This window comes from Pristis pectinata, chromosome 4, assembly GCF_009764475.1.
Source record: "Pristis pectinata isolate sPriPec2 chromosome 4, sPriPec2.1.pri, whole genome shotgun sequence".
Lineage (NCBI taxonomy): Eukaryota > Metazoa > Chordata > Chondrichthyes > Rhinopristiformes > Pristidae > Pristis > Pristis pectinata.
The window spans coordinates 62,931,272-62,946,492 of record NC_067408.1 but is presented as its reverse complement, the minus strand read 5'-3'; the positions used below and the strand labels follow the sequence as shown (position 1 = coordinate 62,946,492).

The window sequence follows — 15,221 nt, the reverse complement described above, 5'->3', positions numbered from 1 at the left end:
TACTGTTTCCAAAGTCAATACATCCTTCCTGGGATTACAGTGTCTGAAACTGAACGTCATACTCCATTTGGGGTATGACAAAAGCTCTCTACAAATGGAACCTTCTCACTTCTACTCTGCAAAATTGCTGAATACTCTACTTTCCTTCCTCGTCTCTTATTGGAACCTCTCCCTCCCCCCACCCACATTTTGGCTTACCCTTTCTTCATTCATTGAACCCCATTTTTGATATTTGCCACAACCTCACTCCTCAAAAGAATTCATCATCAACCCCTCTTCACCCAGCATCAATGCCCAATTTTCTTCTCTTGTTACGTTCTTGAGGGAGCTCTCTACCAATAAATCCACATCTCCAACAGCTCTATTTGAACCTCTCCAATCAGGATGAACAAAGTACTCCCCTTGACTTTGCCATAAGCCTTTGAAATAGTTAAAGAACTAGATTCTGTCATTTCTCCTCCAATGTCCATTTCAATGGGACTGCCCTTGTTTAGCCACACTTACCCTAGATGATTGCAGCCAAAGAAACTCCCTCCATCCGTGATGCCCCAAAAATCCATGCTTTCCCCTCTTCTATGTACAATGGAGCCCTTTGGTGCAATCAGCTGCAGGCTTAGGTAATTAAAATTGAAACTATGTCTGGGATTTTGGCAAGTCAGTCTGACCTGTTTTACTGAATTTAGAATACTTGAGCAACAAGGGCCCAAAGGGCTGCAGGGCTTCAAACAATGTAACAGAGTTTTGTGGGTGGGCCAAAAGAAGTCCCATCCTCAAACATCTGGAAATCATCGACATCCCAAGCCTGCCTCCCAGCTTTCACGTCAAAGCTCTCAAAGTTTAATCTCCAATACTGTGGCTGAATCCAGACACTTTTTAAAACGGTTGTGGTTTACCAGTTGCTGAAGGATTGAATTAGTAAACACGATGTTACCTTTGAGCTCAATATTCTCACTTGCTTCTTAAAGGACGAATGAAATAGCTAAAAAGATCCAAAAGACACAGGGTGTGATAATTAAACTGCACTAATACCACTCCGACTCTACATACTGGACTCCTGGAAGGGAAAAAAAACATAGAAACCTCTCATAGCTGGGTAGAGGAAACTAGGAACTAGGTACATTTTGAATATCCACCTAAGCAGCTAATGGTTGCCAACAATTTGGTGTGGGTATTGTGATCCACAACAGGAATTTTTAAGGAAACTGTGAATTCCTTGATTAAGTTCCAAGCTTTGGTTAAAACCTGCCCCTAACCCTAGTCAGCCAATTGGCTACCAACAGACAAGGAAGAGGGGCGAAAGAATTGTAAAATCTCATGGACTGGGCCATATAAATTTAAGCCAGGAAAACACAATTGAAATGAAGGCATAAACTGCCTAAGGAGTCACTGTTTAAATGACCAACATCCAACTTCCAATTAACAAAGGCAGCAAGAGGAACGAAGAGTACAAAAGGTAGCTGTAGATATGACATACTGCCAGTTTTGAGAGGGAATTCCATCATCAGGGCCGTGGAGTTCAGCTACTGAAGCCCAAGATTTTAAATATTTGCACAGCTCTGTAATAAGCAAACACATTGAACTATGGGTTACACCATAACATAATTCAGAAGTGACTAAAATTACATCATGCCAAAAATGTAAAAGGTCATTTCACTCTGGAACACTGCAATGATTTAACCTAGGCTCCCTCCTTTTTTTTAATCTACACACTACCTCTTGGTGCCACTGGAGGCACTCAGTCGCAGCTCACCACTGCATCTTTCAACCCTTTTGTTACTTGATTTTTCCACACTGCTTGTCTCAAATTTCCTTGAACTAAATACTGGGAAGATTGAAGACTGTGCCATTGGCCACCCTCACAAACACCATTCCCAAGTCATTAGCTCCACCTTTCTCCTTGTGATTGACTAAGATTGAAGCAGACTACTCACAACTTTGGGGTCATACTTGACTGAGGTCATTTTCTGCCACCATTTTTGCCCCTTCACCCAACTACTCACCTGCCTCTGAGGGCATACTGAAACAACCTTCCACTATGCGTTAGTTACCTGTAGGCTTGACTAGTCCAATGTTTCATCCAAAACTCAGCTGGCTCTATCTCAACCTGGACCCACTACCTCATTGCTCATTGACCTACAGTAGCCATAGTCCTCATTTTAAAAATATGCACGATCATTTTCCAATCCTCTCTGTATCACTACAATCTTTTCCAAATTCTACAACCTCTTGAACCATCTAATCCAGGCAGCATCCTGGTAAATCTCCCCTTCACCCTCTCCAATGCCTCCACATCCTTCCTATAATGTGGCCACCAGAACTGCTCACAGTACTCTATGTGCGGTCTAACCAGAGTTTTGTAAAGCTGCATTATTACTTCGCGGCTCTTAAACTCGATCCCACGACTTATGAAAGCTAACACCCCATAAGCTTTCTTAACTACCCTATCCACCTGTGATAAATGTGAGACAAATGCATTCTTCCAAATCTGGCCCCTTGGGGCTTCCTCATTTCTAAACCTTCTCTACGTGACTAAATGTTAATGAGTCCCACTTGGCTGTGAGATATTTGCTTTAGAAAGGCAGCCTAAGTGACTAGATCTGAGCAATACCAGTAGTCTTATTGGAATTACACTCATTCTGTGAATATTTTTATTTAAAATCACATAATTCTGTTGTTTCACTACAGGCAGAGGTTATTGCATCATTTTAGGAATTAGATAACCATTTCAAGCAGTGGGCCATGGAGAAAGAACAAGACATGTGACTGGCTTTAACATGTTCTAGCAAATAGCCAGTATAGTCCTGACAAGCTCGGTGAGAAGCCCAATGTTTCAAATAGAGATTCAGTTTTCAATTCAATTTTTTTGTCAGCAGTGTTTGCAATTTTTAGTTCCATTTCAACATAGGAAAAATGTTAGTTATTCAAATTCCTCAGGTACTGCAAACTGCTCAACTTTATGCAGCAAAAGTCTCTGCCAACAACATGAGAGGCCAAATATTTGCCTAAAACTTAGTCTCTGGCACAATTCAATAAATTACAGCAACAGTGATAAAACATTTAGTGCTGCTGCCTCACAGTGCTAGTGACATGACACTAGCACTGTCATGTTCTTTCACCAACCTTTGGTCCTGTCCATGTGTAGCTGTTTGTACTTTCTCCCTGCGATGTATTGGATTCCTCTGGGTGCTCTAGTTTTCTCCCAACAACATGTCAGTGATGGGTTAATTAGCTACCCCTAGTGTAGGTGGGTGGTAGGTAAATCATGGGTGGAGCTGTTGGGCATGTGAGAGAGAAAGGCAACAGGGAAATGTGGAAGAATGGGATTGCTCTGAGAGGCAGACAGAATGAGCCAAATGGACTCTATAATGAAAATATGTAACAATTAATTTCTTGAGAGATAGTAACACCAGGCATTTCCCTCCAGGCATTTTACTTCCTGAACAATAATTTGATTGGATAGTATTATCTGTTCATTGTATTTCTTCTTCTGATTATTCAGTAGAAGCAATTGCAATTCTTGCTTTCATTTATCACTTGTTTGGGACTTGAGCCCTCCACTACTGTAATCCTCTGCAGAGTTCAACTCCAGTACTGCCAACCCTCCAACTTTTGTGAATTTAACATTTAATTCCTTCTTTGGCTGCAGGTACAAGGCCATGAGCTGAAACAGATTAGATATTGGGTTCATCAGATCACCTTGGCCCAAATATTTGTCCTAAAGTAACAAGCCATTAAACTGCTATATCAGTCCAGGGTCATTTATTTAGTTCTCCTTTTCAGTGACATACCTTTATAACCACATCAATGGGTCATTAACACCTGAAATTCATGAATCTTCTCTTATTAAAGATAACCTTTTTCTACTGCATTTTGCCCATTTCCCATGGGGGTTACTTAAATGTCTACTTTAGAACAAAAATACGACATTCTTCGTTAATCTTAGTATCTGTCTGCTTTTCCACAACGGCACAATTTTATAGACCACCAGCAGGAAAATAGTTGAGGAGGACCAGACACTGGCTCGAGAAGAAGTCAAGCAAGCTGAGATTGGGACAGTTGTCACAAACACAGTCTGGGTGGAGAGAGCTGGCAACTTATTGCCTGTGAACTGAGCCTCAACTGAGCCAGAGACAGAGCTTGTGTCCATAAAAAAAGTACAGTCCAGAGCCATGAGCCAATCACCAAAATTCATTGCTTGTAAAACATCATCTTGAACTCGTTTCAGTAGAAAAAAAAATGAACTATTGTTTATGAAGAGCCATTTAGGGCCTAGGGACATTCTAAAGTCTTTCTTTGCAACTATTGAAGTGCAGTAACTGTTGGAATAAAAGGAACCACGGGGCCAACCAGTGCACAGTCAGCTCTCATAGACAGTAATAGGATAAATTTCCAGATCCATCTATTATTTTGTTGGTGCTTGTGGAAGACTCTGTGTTGACCTTGGCATGGGGGAGATTACATGATACTATTTGCACTTCAAATAGTACCACAAATTCTTTTATGCCCAGTCGTGTGGACAAATGAAGACTCAGTTCAACATCTAATCTGAAGGACAGCATCTAATCTGAAGGACAGCCACGTGCTAGTGAGGCAAAAATAGGAAGATAGTCCCGTTTAACACGTGGCTAAGGAAATGGTGCAGCAGGGAGCGCTTCAGATTTTTGTATCTCTTCCAGGGTAGGTGGGACCTGTACAAATGGGATGGTTTGCACCTGAACTGGAGGAGGACCAATATCCTTGCGGGAAGTGCTGCTCGGGGGGGATTTAAACTAGAGTTGCAGTGGGGTGGAAACCAGAGTTGCAGGGCAGCAAGTGGAGTGGCTGTGGGGAAAGTAGATGTTAAGCCCACAAGTAGATACAGAAGTCGAAAGGTTGATGAGCATGGTGGGACTAATGTTCTGAGATGCGCCTATTTCAATGCGAGGAGTATTGTAGGTAAGGCAGGTGAACAGAGCACGGATTGGCACGTGGAATTATGGTGTTGTAGCCATTAGTGAGACTTGATTACAGGAGGGGCAGGACTGGCAGCTCAATGTTCCAGGGTTCCGATGTTTTAGACATGATAGAGAGGTATTAAAGGGGGAGGGGTGGCGTTACTCAAGTGGGGAAAATGTCAGGGCAGTTCTCAGAAAGGACATACTGGAGGGCTCGTCTACTGAGGCAATATGGGTGGAACTGAGGAATGAGAAGGGGATGACCACATTAATAGGACTATATTAATAGGACTATATAATAGGAACAAATTTGTAGAGATAGCAGACAGTTGCAAGAAAAATGTGATAGTAGCTGATTTTAGCTTTCCACATATTGACTGGGACTCCCATACTGTAAAGGGATTGGATGGGATAGAGTTTGTCAAATGTGTTCAGGAAAGTTTCCTCAATCAATATGTAGAGGTCCCAACTAGAAAGAGTGCGATACTGGATCTCCTCTTAGGGAACGAGACAGGGCAGGTGACAGAAGTGTGTGTAGGGGAACAATTCGGATCTAGTAATCACAATTCCATTAGCTTCGAGATAATTATGGAGAAGGATAGGACTGGGCCTCAAGTTGAGATTCTAAATTGGAGCAAGGCCAATTTTGATGGCATCAGAAGGGATCTAGTAGGTGTGGATTGGGATAGGCTGTTTTCCAGCAAAGAGATGCTTAGTAAGTGGGAGGCTTTCAAAAGTGAAATACTGAGAATACAGAATCTGTATGTTCCTGTTAGAAAAAAAAGGCAAGGCTAACAGGTTTAGGGAACCTGGTTATTGAGGGATATTGAGGCCCAAGTAAAGAAAAAGGAGGCGCACATCAGGTATAGGCAGTTAGGGTCAAATGAGGTGCTTGAGGAGTATAAGAAATGCAGGAGAACACTTGAGAGAGAAGTCAGGAGGGCAAAAAGAGGACACGAGGTTGTTCTGGCAGACAGAGTGAAAGAGAATCCCAAGGGTTTCTATAGCTATATTAAGAGCAAAAGGGTAGCAAGGGACAAAATTGGTCCTCCTGAAGATCAGCATGATCATCTATGCATGGAGCTGAAAGAGATGGGGGAAGAGTTTAAATTTTTTTTGCATCTGGAGACAGACAGAGGGACTATAGAACTAAGTCAAAAGAGTGGTGAGGTCATGGACCGTATCCGGATTACGGAAGAGGAGGTGCTGGCTGTCTTGAGGTGAATGAAGGTGGATAAATCCCAAGGGCCAGACAAGGTATCTCTGTGGACCTTGTGGGAGGCTAGTGCAGAAATTGCAGGGGCCCTGGCAGAGATATTTAAAATGTCTTTAGCCATGGGTGAGGTGCCGGAGGGCTGGAGGATAGCTAATGTTGTTTTGTTGTTCAAGAAAGGCCGTAAGAATAAGCTGGAAAACTATAGGCCGGTGAGCCTGACATCAGTAGTGGGTAAGTTATTGGAAGGTATTCTGAGGGACGAGATATATAAGTATTTGGATAGACAGGGCCCGATTAGGGATAGTCAACATGGCTTTGTGCGTGGTAGGTTTCGTTTAACCAATCTTATAGAGTTCTTCAAGGAGGTTACCAAGAAGCTCATTAAGGGAAAGATGGTGGACGTTGTCTACATGGACTTTAGCAAGGCCTTTGACAAAGTCCCGCATGGGAGGCTGCTCCAGAAGGTTAAGTCGCTTGGCATTCAGGATGAGGTAGCCAATTGGATTCAACATTCGCTTAGCAGGATAAACCAGAGAGTAGTAGTAGATGGTTCTCTCTCTGACTGGAGTTCTGTGACTAGTAGTGTGCCGCAGTGATCGGTGCTGGTCTGTTGTTGTTTATCATCAATATTAATGATTTAAATGATAAGGTGGTAAACTGGATCAGGAAATTTGCAGATGACACCAAGATTGGATGCGTAATGGACGAAGTGGTGATAGAGACAGCTGAAAGAAGGCGGTGGAGGCTGGTGAATCTGAGAGGTTTGGCTAGGAAAGGTGCAAGTAAGAGGAGACAAATGAAATCTGAATTTACCAGATGAGACAAAAAAGAATCCATGAATGCTAGAAAACGATAGATGATAGATTACATAAAATTGTTGAATTCAGTGTTGAATCTGGAAGACTGACATCAGACCGGCTTCTAGTATGGAGAAAGAACACTAATAATGGCTTCTTGTAGGAATGGTCTCTCTCTGATATGTCCCCTGTACTACACACCTCAGTTAAGTTGTTGGCTCCTTTCCAATGCTGGTCAAGTGTTACATTACAGAGTGGCCTTGTACTCTGCAGTAAGGTCTTCATTGAAAGATGCTGCTGGCCACTGAGTACCTAGACAAACAGAAAAATAACAATCTTCAGTTTTTCTGGAATATACACGAGAGGTCACTTTAAGATATAGCACAGTGAGATCACCAATTCATACACATACGGAGGCAGGGGAAGAGAAACAGGGAACAACTAAATTTAAAGTCCTTTGCTGGTTCCCGTTTTCTCTTTCACTATCTGTGGATCAAAGCCTCAGTTGAGGAAAAGAGGGAAAGCAAGCACCAGATTACAGCACCATGGTTCGAACATCACAATAAGCTGGAGGTAGAGGGGTGCTTGGGATCACGACTGAGGTAGGGAGGTGCTTGGGATCATGATTTGAGTCGAATGACAAGAAAGAATTTAAAATGGACTTGGCAGTAAATAGTACCATGTGGCAGGCTACATGGCCTCAGACCTGGTTAGGCAGTTCCTCTTTAAGTTATGCTGTGGTAGGTCTCACATGCCTACTTCTGCATGACTGATCTGTGCTGTTCATGGGCCAGGGATGAATTTAACAACAAATTGCACACAATTTAAAGCTTGACAGAATTTGACAGCAAAATGCACTTTGCACACTCTCTAAAGCACTGCACAGACTCAGATATCTGTGTATGCCACAGAGTCAAGCTCATGCAGCACCCAGAATCAATATGAGATTGTGTGCAAACCACAAAATACGCAATCCCAGATGGTGTTAAGATTTTTGATGAAGTTCCCTTTGTTGGTTTATACAAAAAGATTTCTATGCAATTTTGTTTGGTGCCTCTGCAGCAGGAACCTCTATCTACCTAATTCAACAGAAAGAGTATTCAGAATTTCAGTAATAAGGCACCTAATGAATAGGAAGAGTGTGCCTTTAAAAAGTTGCCATCAACATTCCTGACATTTTCCAAGGGACTTCTACTTTAATTGTAACATTAAGAGAAGTTTTCATATGGGCTTTATTAGTTATCAAAAGAAATAACTCAACACAACTGAGAAATAGAAAATGGGTCCAACAACTGTACAACTGCTCTTAATCAGACTAGTTGGCGATACACAATCTGCGGGAGTAACTAAATGGGTCGAGCAGCATCTGAGGGAGGAAAAGAATTGTTGACATTTCAGGTTGAAACCCTGTATCAGGATTGAGCAAGGAAAGGCAAGATGGCCAGAGTTGGCTGCATCACTTACCAAATTCAAGTAAGCCTTTAAATTATGCCAACTTCAGATGAAGTAGAGCAATATCCAGTGCACATTTCTAATATTTTTCTTAACCACTATATAATACCGATTCCCAGTTCAGTGAGTACCATAGAACACTGCATTTTATTTCCCTTATTCTATAACCTTGAGTGTGATTATGTGAAATCTTGAATCTTAACTAACTGGCATACTAGACTAACCGGCATCCCCCATTCCCCAGGGATGCTGGATAGTAAAGCTTTTACTAAATGTTGATTTCTATCCCATCATCTCAGTTGTTAATAAATATGGTGAAGAGCTGCAGCCCAATATAGATCCTTGCAGTTTATCAACACCACATCAACAGAATATCTGTCCATTGTCTGAATGTCTCTGGCTGCTCAGCCAATTTCTTAACTAGGTCAATCCTATGACTCTACGAGCAACTTTAGCCAACAGTCCCCTCTAAAAAAAAATTAATAAATACCTTCTGGAGGTCGTTATAACATCCTTCCTCATTCCTTGTCCATGCCTTCTAAATATTCAATCAAGCAAGATCCATGCTGGCTTGAAAATTATCCAGGTTTTCAGACTAATATTTTCCCAATAACCAAAGTGAAGCTAATTGGTCCATAATTCTCTGGTTTCTCTCTCTCTCACCTTTCTTAAATAGCTCAATAACAGGTGGAATTTTCCAATCCAGAGGAATGACTTCAACAGCAGGATAACTCTAAGATTATTGCTCGGGTATCTGCAATCCATCTCTCCTTTAAAGTGCTGGGGGGGAAACCATCTGGTTCTGGGATTTTGTCGCTCTTTGTGCTATTATTTTCTTCACTACTGTTATTTTGCTCACATGAACAAGTTCTATTCATGATTCATGGAAGTATGATGGTACACGCTTGCCCACACCCCAAAAATAATATTCCCTCAATATCAGTTTTCTCAGTACATCAGACATACTATCTTTCTCTATTGCAAATTCTGACATGAACTAATTACTCAACATGAACACTTATTTTCTCACTTTTACAGTTCCCATGAAGGTTCCCTGACCCAGAGAGGCAACAGTTTCCCTCCCTCCTGATGCTACTAAACCAGAAAGTGCTTCCAACATCCCTATTTGTGTTTCAGATTTTAAGCATCTCCAGTTTTTTTGTCCCAATTATTATTCAACATTGTTTACTTATTTTTGTTTTCTTACAGTCACTGAGTTCACCTTGCTTCTCTAAATCACAGGCAAGTGTTGGAGCTTAGCACCAGATATGATGTAGTAATACAGAAAATAACAAAAATCCTCAGCAGTGCAGAAAAATGAGAGTCATACCAGCAGCATCAGAGCAAAATATTTGAAGAGGTTCTCTAACACAATCTGAATGACACCTGATTTTATCATTAACATTAATATTGTCCCAATTAATAACTAGTCAGTCAATATTTGCTTTCAACATTTTCATTCAATGTTCATTCCTTCCTGTGCCCAGAGGTTTGAGGATTATTCCAAATCATTTCTTCTTGCACACATTCCACAAAGTTGTTATGCAATCTTACATTGCACTACTGTTTGTAGTTATGTTTTAAGAACATAAAACTAAGAGGAGTAGGCCACTTGGTCCATCAACCCTGCCTCACAAGTCGATATAATTCATAGCCGATCTGCCCCACCTCCTCTTCTGCGCCAGTTCCCCACAGCCCTCAATTTCCTGACCTTTCAAAAAATGTAACTACTGCCTCTTTAAATACCCCCAATGATCTAGCCAACACAACCCGCTGCAGTAGAGAATTCCAAAGATTCATCACCACCTGAGAGAAGTTCCTTCGCACTTCAGTTTTAAATGACTGCTCCTTGACCTTGTAACTATGGCTCCTTGCTCTAGATTTACCCACGTGGAAACATTTCGACATCTGACCTGTCATGTCCCCCAAGGATCTTGTATGTTTCAACAAAATCACCTCTGCTAAGCTCCAAAATCTAATCTGCTCAAGATAGGATAACCCTTTCATTCCAGGAATTAGTCTTGTGAATCTCTTTCAGACTGATTTCAATGCCTGTGTATCCTTTCTTAAATAGGAGTCAAAATTGTGCACAGTAACTATGTTAAATTTTCCAGTAAGCAAATATGACAAGGCAATAGGGCAGCCAAAGTCTTAAGAAGTTTGAAAAACTCATCAATAGCTGGCAGTGAAAACTTTTACAGTGTAAAGCTAACTGAAAATAAATGATTCTTAGTTGCATGTTTTAAGTGCGGCACAGTAGCCGTTTAAGGGTGGCATGGTAGCGGTTAGCGTAACACTATTACAGCGCCAGCAATCGGGGTTCAATTCCCTGTGACTGCATGGGTTTCCTCCGGGTGCTCCGGTTTCCTCCCACATTCCAAAGGTGTATGGGTTGGTAAGTGTAATTGGGCATCACAGGATTGTTGGGCCGGAAGGGCCTGTTACCATGCTGTATAAATCAAGTTTTTAAAGCAGACACATTCCATTACCTCTTTCTTCAGTGATACTCTGGGCTTGCAGCAGCCACTTCTCATCCTGCTATCCACTGTAGCTTGATTTTTGTACTGCAGGATCTGATGCTGGTAATTAAACCAGAGACTACTACGAATAAACAAAAGCACAATGAAAGGGTACTGAAGAAAGGATGGTGACATGGAACAGACAACAGTAAAAAAAACAGAAGATTGTTTCCTTTGAATTTCTTTGAAGCTGGAAGAGAAACCAAATGCAAACATCTGGTCTTATTGCTTTGGATTGAATGTGTGGCTATACCACTTTCCACTGTATTAGATGAAAACTTCAATTAAAACAAGAACACATTTGGGGCAAGTTTAAAAATTAAAACTTGTAGCATGCAAATGGCATTTAAATTTTGAAACTATAATTAATATAGGTCAATCTTTATGACAATGGACATGCCTGACATACCTCAAAAGACATCTGGATAAGTACATGGATAGGAGGGGTTTAGAGGGATATGGGCCTAACTTGGTGGGAACCTTGGCCGAGTTGGGCTGAAGGGTCTGTTTCCGTGCTGTGTTACTCTATAACTCTCTATCTTAAACCACGGGGGCAAAAGGGTGTGTATAGAAAATTAAACACATCTCAAGTGTGTTTCACTTTAATTTCTGACGAGTTTTAGAAGATAAATATTTAAAGAAACTAACATGGAAGCATGAGCAATGTGAAATATACAAGAGCAGGGAATGAAATCCTTCCATCTCTGCAAGCAGGGCCTGAATCAACCCAGAATGTTTAGAATTGAGAAGTGTAATACATAATCTCAACTCAGCTTTCACAGATGAAAAACTAAGGAGACATCTGATGCCACAAAATTCTATGGAAATCTGTAAACTGTAAATTTATCATAGTCATCTCCCCAATGAACAACCACTGCAACAAAAGCCCCCCACACTGGATTAGACTAACATAGTGTTTTTAAGAACTTTACATTTATACTCCAACATTGGTACTGACCCCTCTTTTACAAAGTAGCTAGAACATGTTGAATTAGACTCTATCCACATTCAAACCCTTGGCACAAAGTTTCACCCTAGGTCCAACTCCTTCCCTAGTTGTACTCTCTTATTGTGATTAGTGATAGTAATTATGAATTATGATATAACTAGTAGGCAAGAATTATTCTCAAACACAAGAATCTTCCAAAAGAATACTAAAATCTAAAATATTTTATGTTCAACCTTAACATCTACATACCCAAGAACAAAAGGAACAATAAAGTACCAGCTGCTTCATTTTCTACAATCCCAAAAGTCACACAATACAATGATGTTGGAGATGCTGACAATTGCAATAATAATCTCCATAAAACAGTGCAAAACAGAACCAGAAAGGAATTAAGTGAAGCCTTGGTGAAGAGAATTAGGAAATATAGATGGGTACTTGATTGTCAGCATTGATAATGATGGGCTGAAGGGCCTGTTTCTGTGCTGTAGGACTCGATGACAAGAGGCCAGAATTGGAGGAACACATGGATCTTGAAAGGTACAGAACTAGAGGAGAGGTAGCTGCCAGTATTAGAGAGACATGAAGCCAAAGAGGGATTTGAAAATGAGAATTACATTTTAAATATTGAACAGCTTACAAAATGGAAAGCAATATGAAAATTAGTGGGCACGACATTGATGGGGGGGGGGGGGTGAATGGAAATGATGTGTTGGGCCTCATTTAAACAGTCAATCACACACTGGCTATGTTTTAGATGACAGGAACTATTCAATAAGTTGCATACAACTTAATTCATACATTTCATAAAATATTTTTTAGTATTTGTAAAACACAGAAAAGTGCTTCATTGCTGTGGAATATGACAACATCAATTTGGCAATATAATCCAAACATTTTCACTTAATTTGCCCTTATTAAATCTTATAAACACATTGCGTAAATGTACAGTTCCCCCATCAATATTGAATGTACATGGGGCAGGAGTCAGAAGCAAACAAAGTCACATCAAACTGAAATGTCTGGATCTTTCACATAATCAGTTCAGTTTTAGTTTTATCTTAAAACTCTAAGGACTGTTACATCACATCACTGATGGATTTTGTCTCCTTCACTGTTCATATAGTGGAACAATCTTAACCTTCAAATTTCAGCAGTGTTTGCATGGGTAAATTCATGGCTGGACTTCCATGAAAGAGTGGGGTACGTGAATGCTATTCGGGGTTCATGTCATCAAATAGGACCATGTGCAACTAATACAGCATCAACAGCCATTCTGCTTACACTACACAAGAACCATTAAGCTAGAGAAAAATGGACAATCAACAACACTAACAATTTATATGCTACTGTGATTTAGTGACTATCAGCAAATTATAAACCAGTACCAAGCAACACAACTTAGGTTGCCTTGACATTAGGACTGCTCACAAGATGCAAATGTTTTATGATGTTAAAACAGGCCGCCAACTGTGGCTGTCACTCTCCCGAGGCTTGAGCATAAATCTATATGCAACCCAATGCAGTAATGGGGGCATTCTACATTGTCAGAGGTGCCATCTTTCTGATGAACCATTAAATCAAGAATCTACCTGCCAAGATAACTTGAAAAAGCCTGCAGCACTGATCAAAGAGAAGCAGGGAAGTTCAACCCAATGTTCTGGCCAATATACCTCAAGCAACACTTCAGCAGATTATCTGTCCATTATCATTTTACTGTTTATGGGATCTATTGTGCAAGCTGCTGCCATGTTTCCTCTGTTATAAGACTTCCAAAGTAAATTGGCTTCAAATAAGTCTCTCTTTTAAAACAACAATGCAAAACCAATGACTGAATAGAATATCTCAAAACTATCTAACTGAAGCATTGCAAAAGTAAACAGCACATTGTAAAAGTGTTCCAGCATTGCTTAACCACAATATCAAATCATAAACACTTACTTGGAAAAAAGATTACGACTGAGAAATTATACTTTAAAATTGCAAGTACAGCATACACTGTAAAAGGACTAGATATTTACATACATTACCAAAAATGATTAAGAGCTGGCAGAAGTTACAGTGTCCATGAAATGATTTCATTCTGATAAAGAAACATCCAGTTCTTGACTACGTTTGGAAATATTTGCAATCCCTACTCAACCAGGACTGGATGTGATTTCAGATCTCTGGCAGTGCTCTGTTCAAGGGTAGTGATGATTGGCAATAAACAGTTAATGAATAAAAATATTCTTGTGAGTGTATGTAAAATGAAATTATCCAAGTAAATATTTAAAGTGTCTTGTGCAGGTATTTTACATTCACCAAAGAACCTCAAGCAGTAGCGTGGGAAATCTAAAGGGAGCTGTTTCACACAATTCTGATGATATGACGCACAGCAATTAGGATAGTATTAACATCGGTACCCATCAGTTTTGTTAAAAAGGTTGTCCATTTGCCAACATTTGCCACTGTACAAAGTAACAATTATTTGGAGAACTACTGACCAGCATCCTGGCATCAGTTCGGCAAATACTAGAATCCATTCATAGAAAAGGGGTGACAGGACACTTAGAAAATCCTAATTAGATTAGGCAAAGTTAATATAGTAAATTAATATATGTGGGCCACCCTCTATTCTGAAACAATGTCTCAGTTCTCGAGTCCCCATGAGAGAACACACACATCCTCACTGCATCCACGTTGCTTTCCTCTTCTAAACTCCAAAAAGCAGAGGAAGAGAAATTGGGTTTGAAAAATCCAATTGAGTTTTGTTCCCTGAAGATTTAACCAATAGATTAGATGATGGTGGCCAGAAAATTAATGAATGTGGTTGGTATTTAAGGAATTTCAAGATATTTGATAAGGTGCCACACAACAGAGAGGAATAGGATAGATGCTTAGAGTCAGAGTAATACAACACAGAAATAGGCCCTTCAGACCAACATGTTTATGCCAACCAAGATGCTCACCTAAGCTTATTCCACTTACCCGAGTTTAGGCCATATGTTTAAACCCTGCTTGTGTAAAGAAACCAGATAGAAATACACAGTATGGGTAATTTCCAGATGGTTATCAGTAGGTTGTCACAGAGGGGTAAATCCTAGCGCCTCAGCTGTTTACAATCTATATTCATGGTTAAACGAAGGGACAAAGTCTACTATATCTAAGATTGCTAGTAATCCAATGGTAGGTAGGCAAGTAAACTGTGAAGAGTTCCCAAGACATCTGCAAAAGGATATCAGCAGGTAAAGTGAGTCGAAGGAAGGTGGCAAATAGAATACAAAGTGGGGAAACACGAGGTTATTTATTTTAGTAGGAAGAACAGAATTTCTTTAAATGGTGAAAAAAGCTATTAAATTGCATACAGGATTTGAG

The 15,221-nt window shown here is 40.3% G+C and overlaps 1 protein-coding gene across 7 annotated transcripts in view; it reads right to left on the bottom strand.

Moving 5' to 3' along the window:
* akap11 (A kinase (PRKA) anchor protein 11) overlaps positions 1 to 15,221 on the bottom strand; it is a 67,183-nt gene that overhangs the window by 45,344 nt on the left and 6,618 nt on the right. For 5 of the 7 annotated variants that reach the window (XR_007956231.1, XM_052014415.1, XM_052014418.1 and 2 more), the window contains exons 2-3: positions 10,889 to 11,000; positions 7,149 to 7,259 (exon numbers count right to left, since the gene is read on the bottom strand). Coding sequence is in view for 5 of the 7 variants with exons in the window: in XM_052014415.1 (XP_051870375.1) it covers positions 7,149 to 7,259; positions 10,889 to 10,933 (156 nt within the window). In the remaining 2 variants the exon portion in view is untranslated. Of the gene's footprint in view, positions 1 to 7,148; positions 7,260 to 10,888; positions 11,001 to 15,221 lie in introns of those variants that run through there. The other 2 variants (XM_052014414.1, XM_052014419.1) reach the window with 2 other exon arrangements.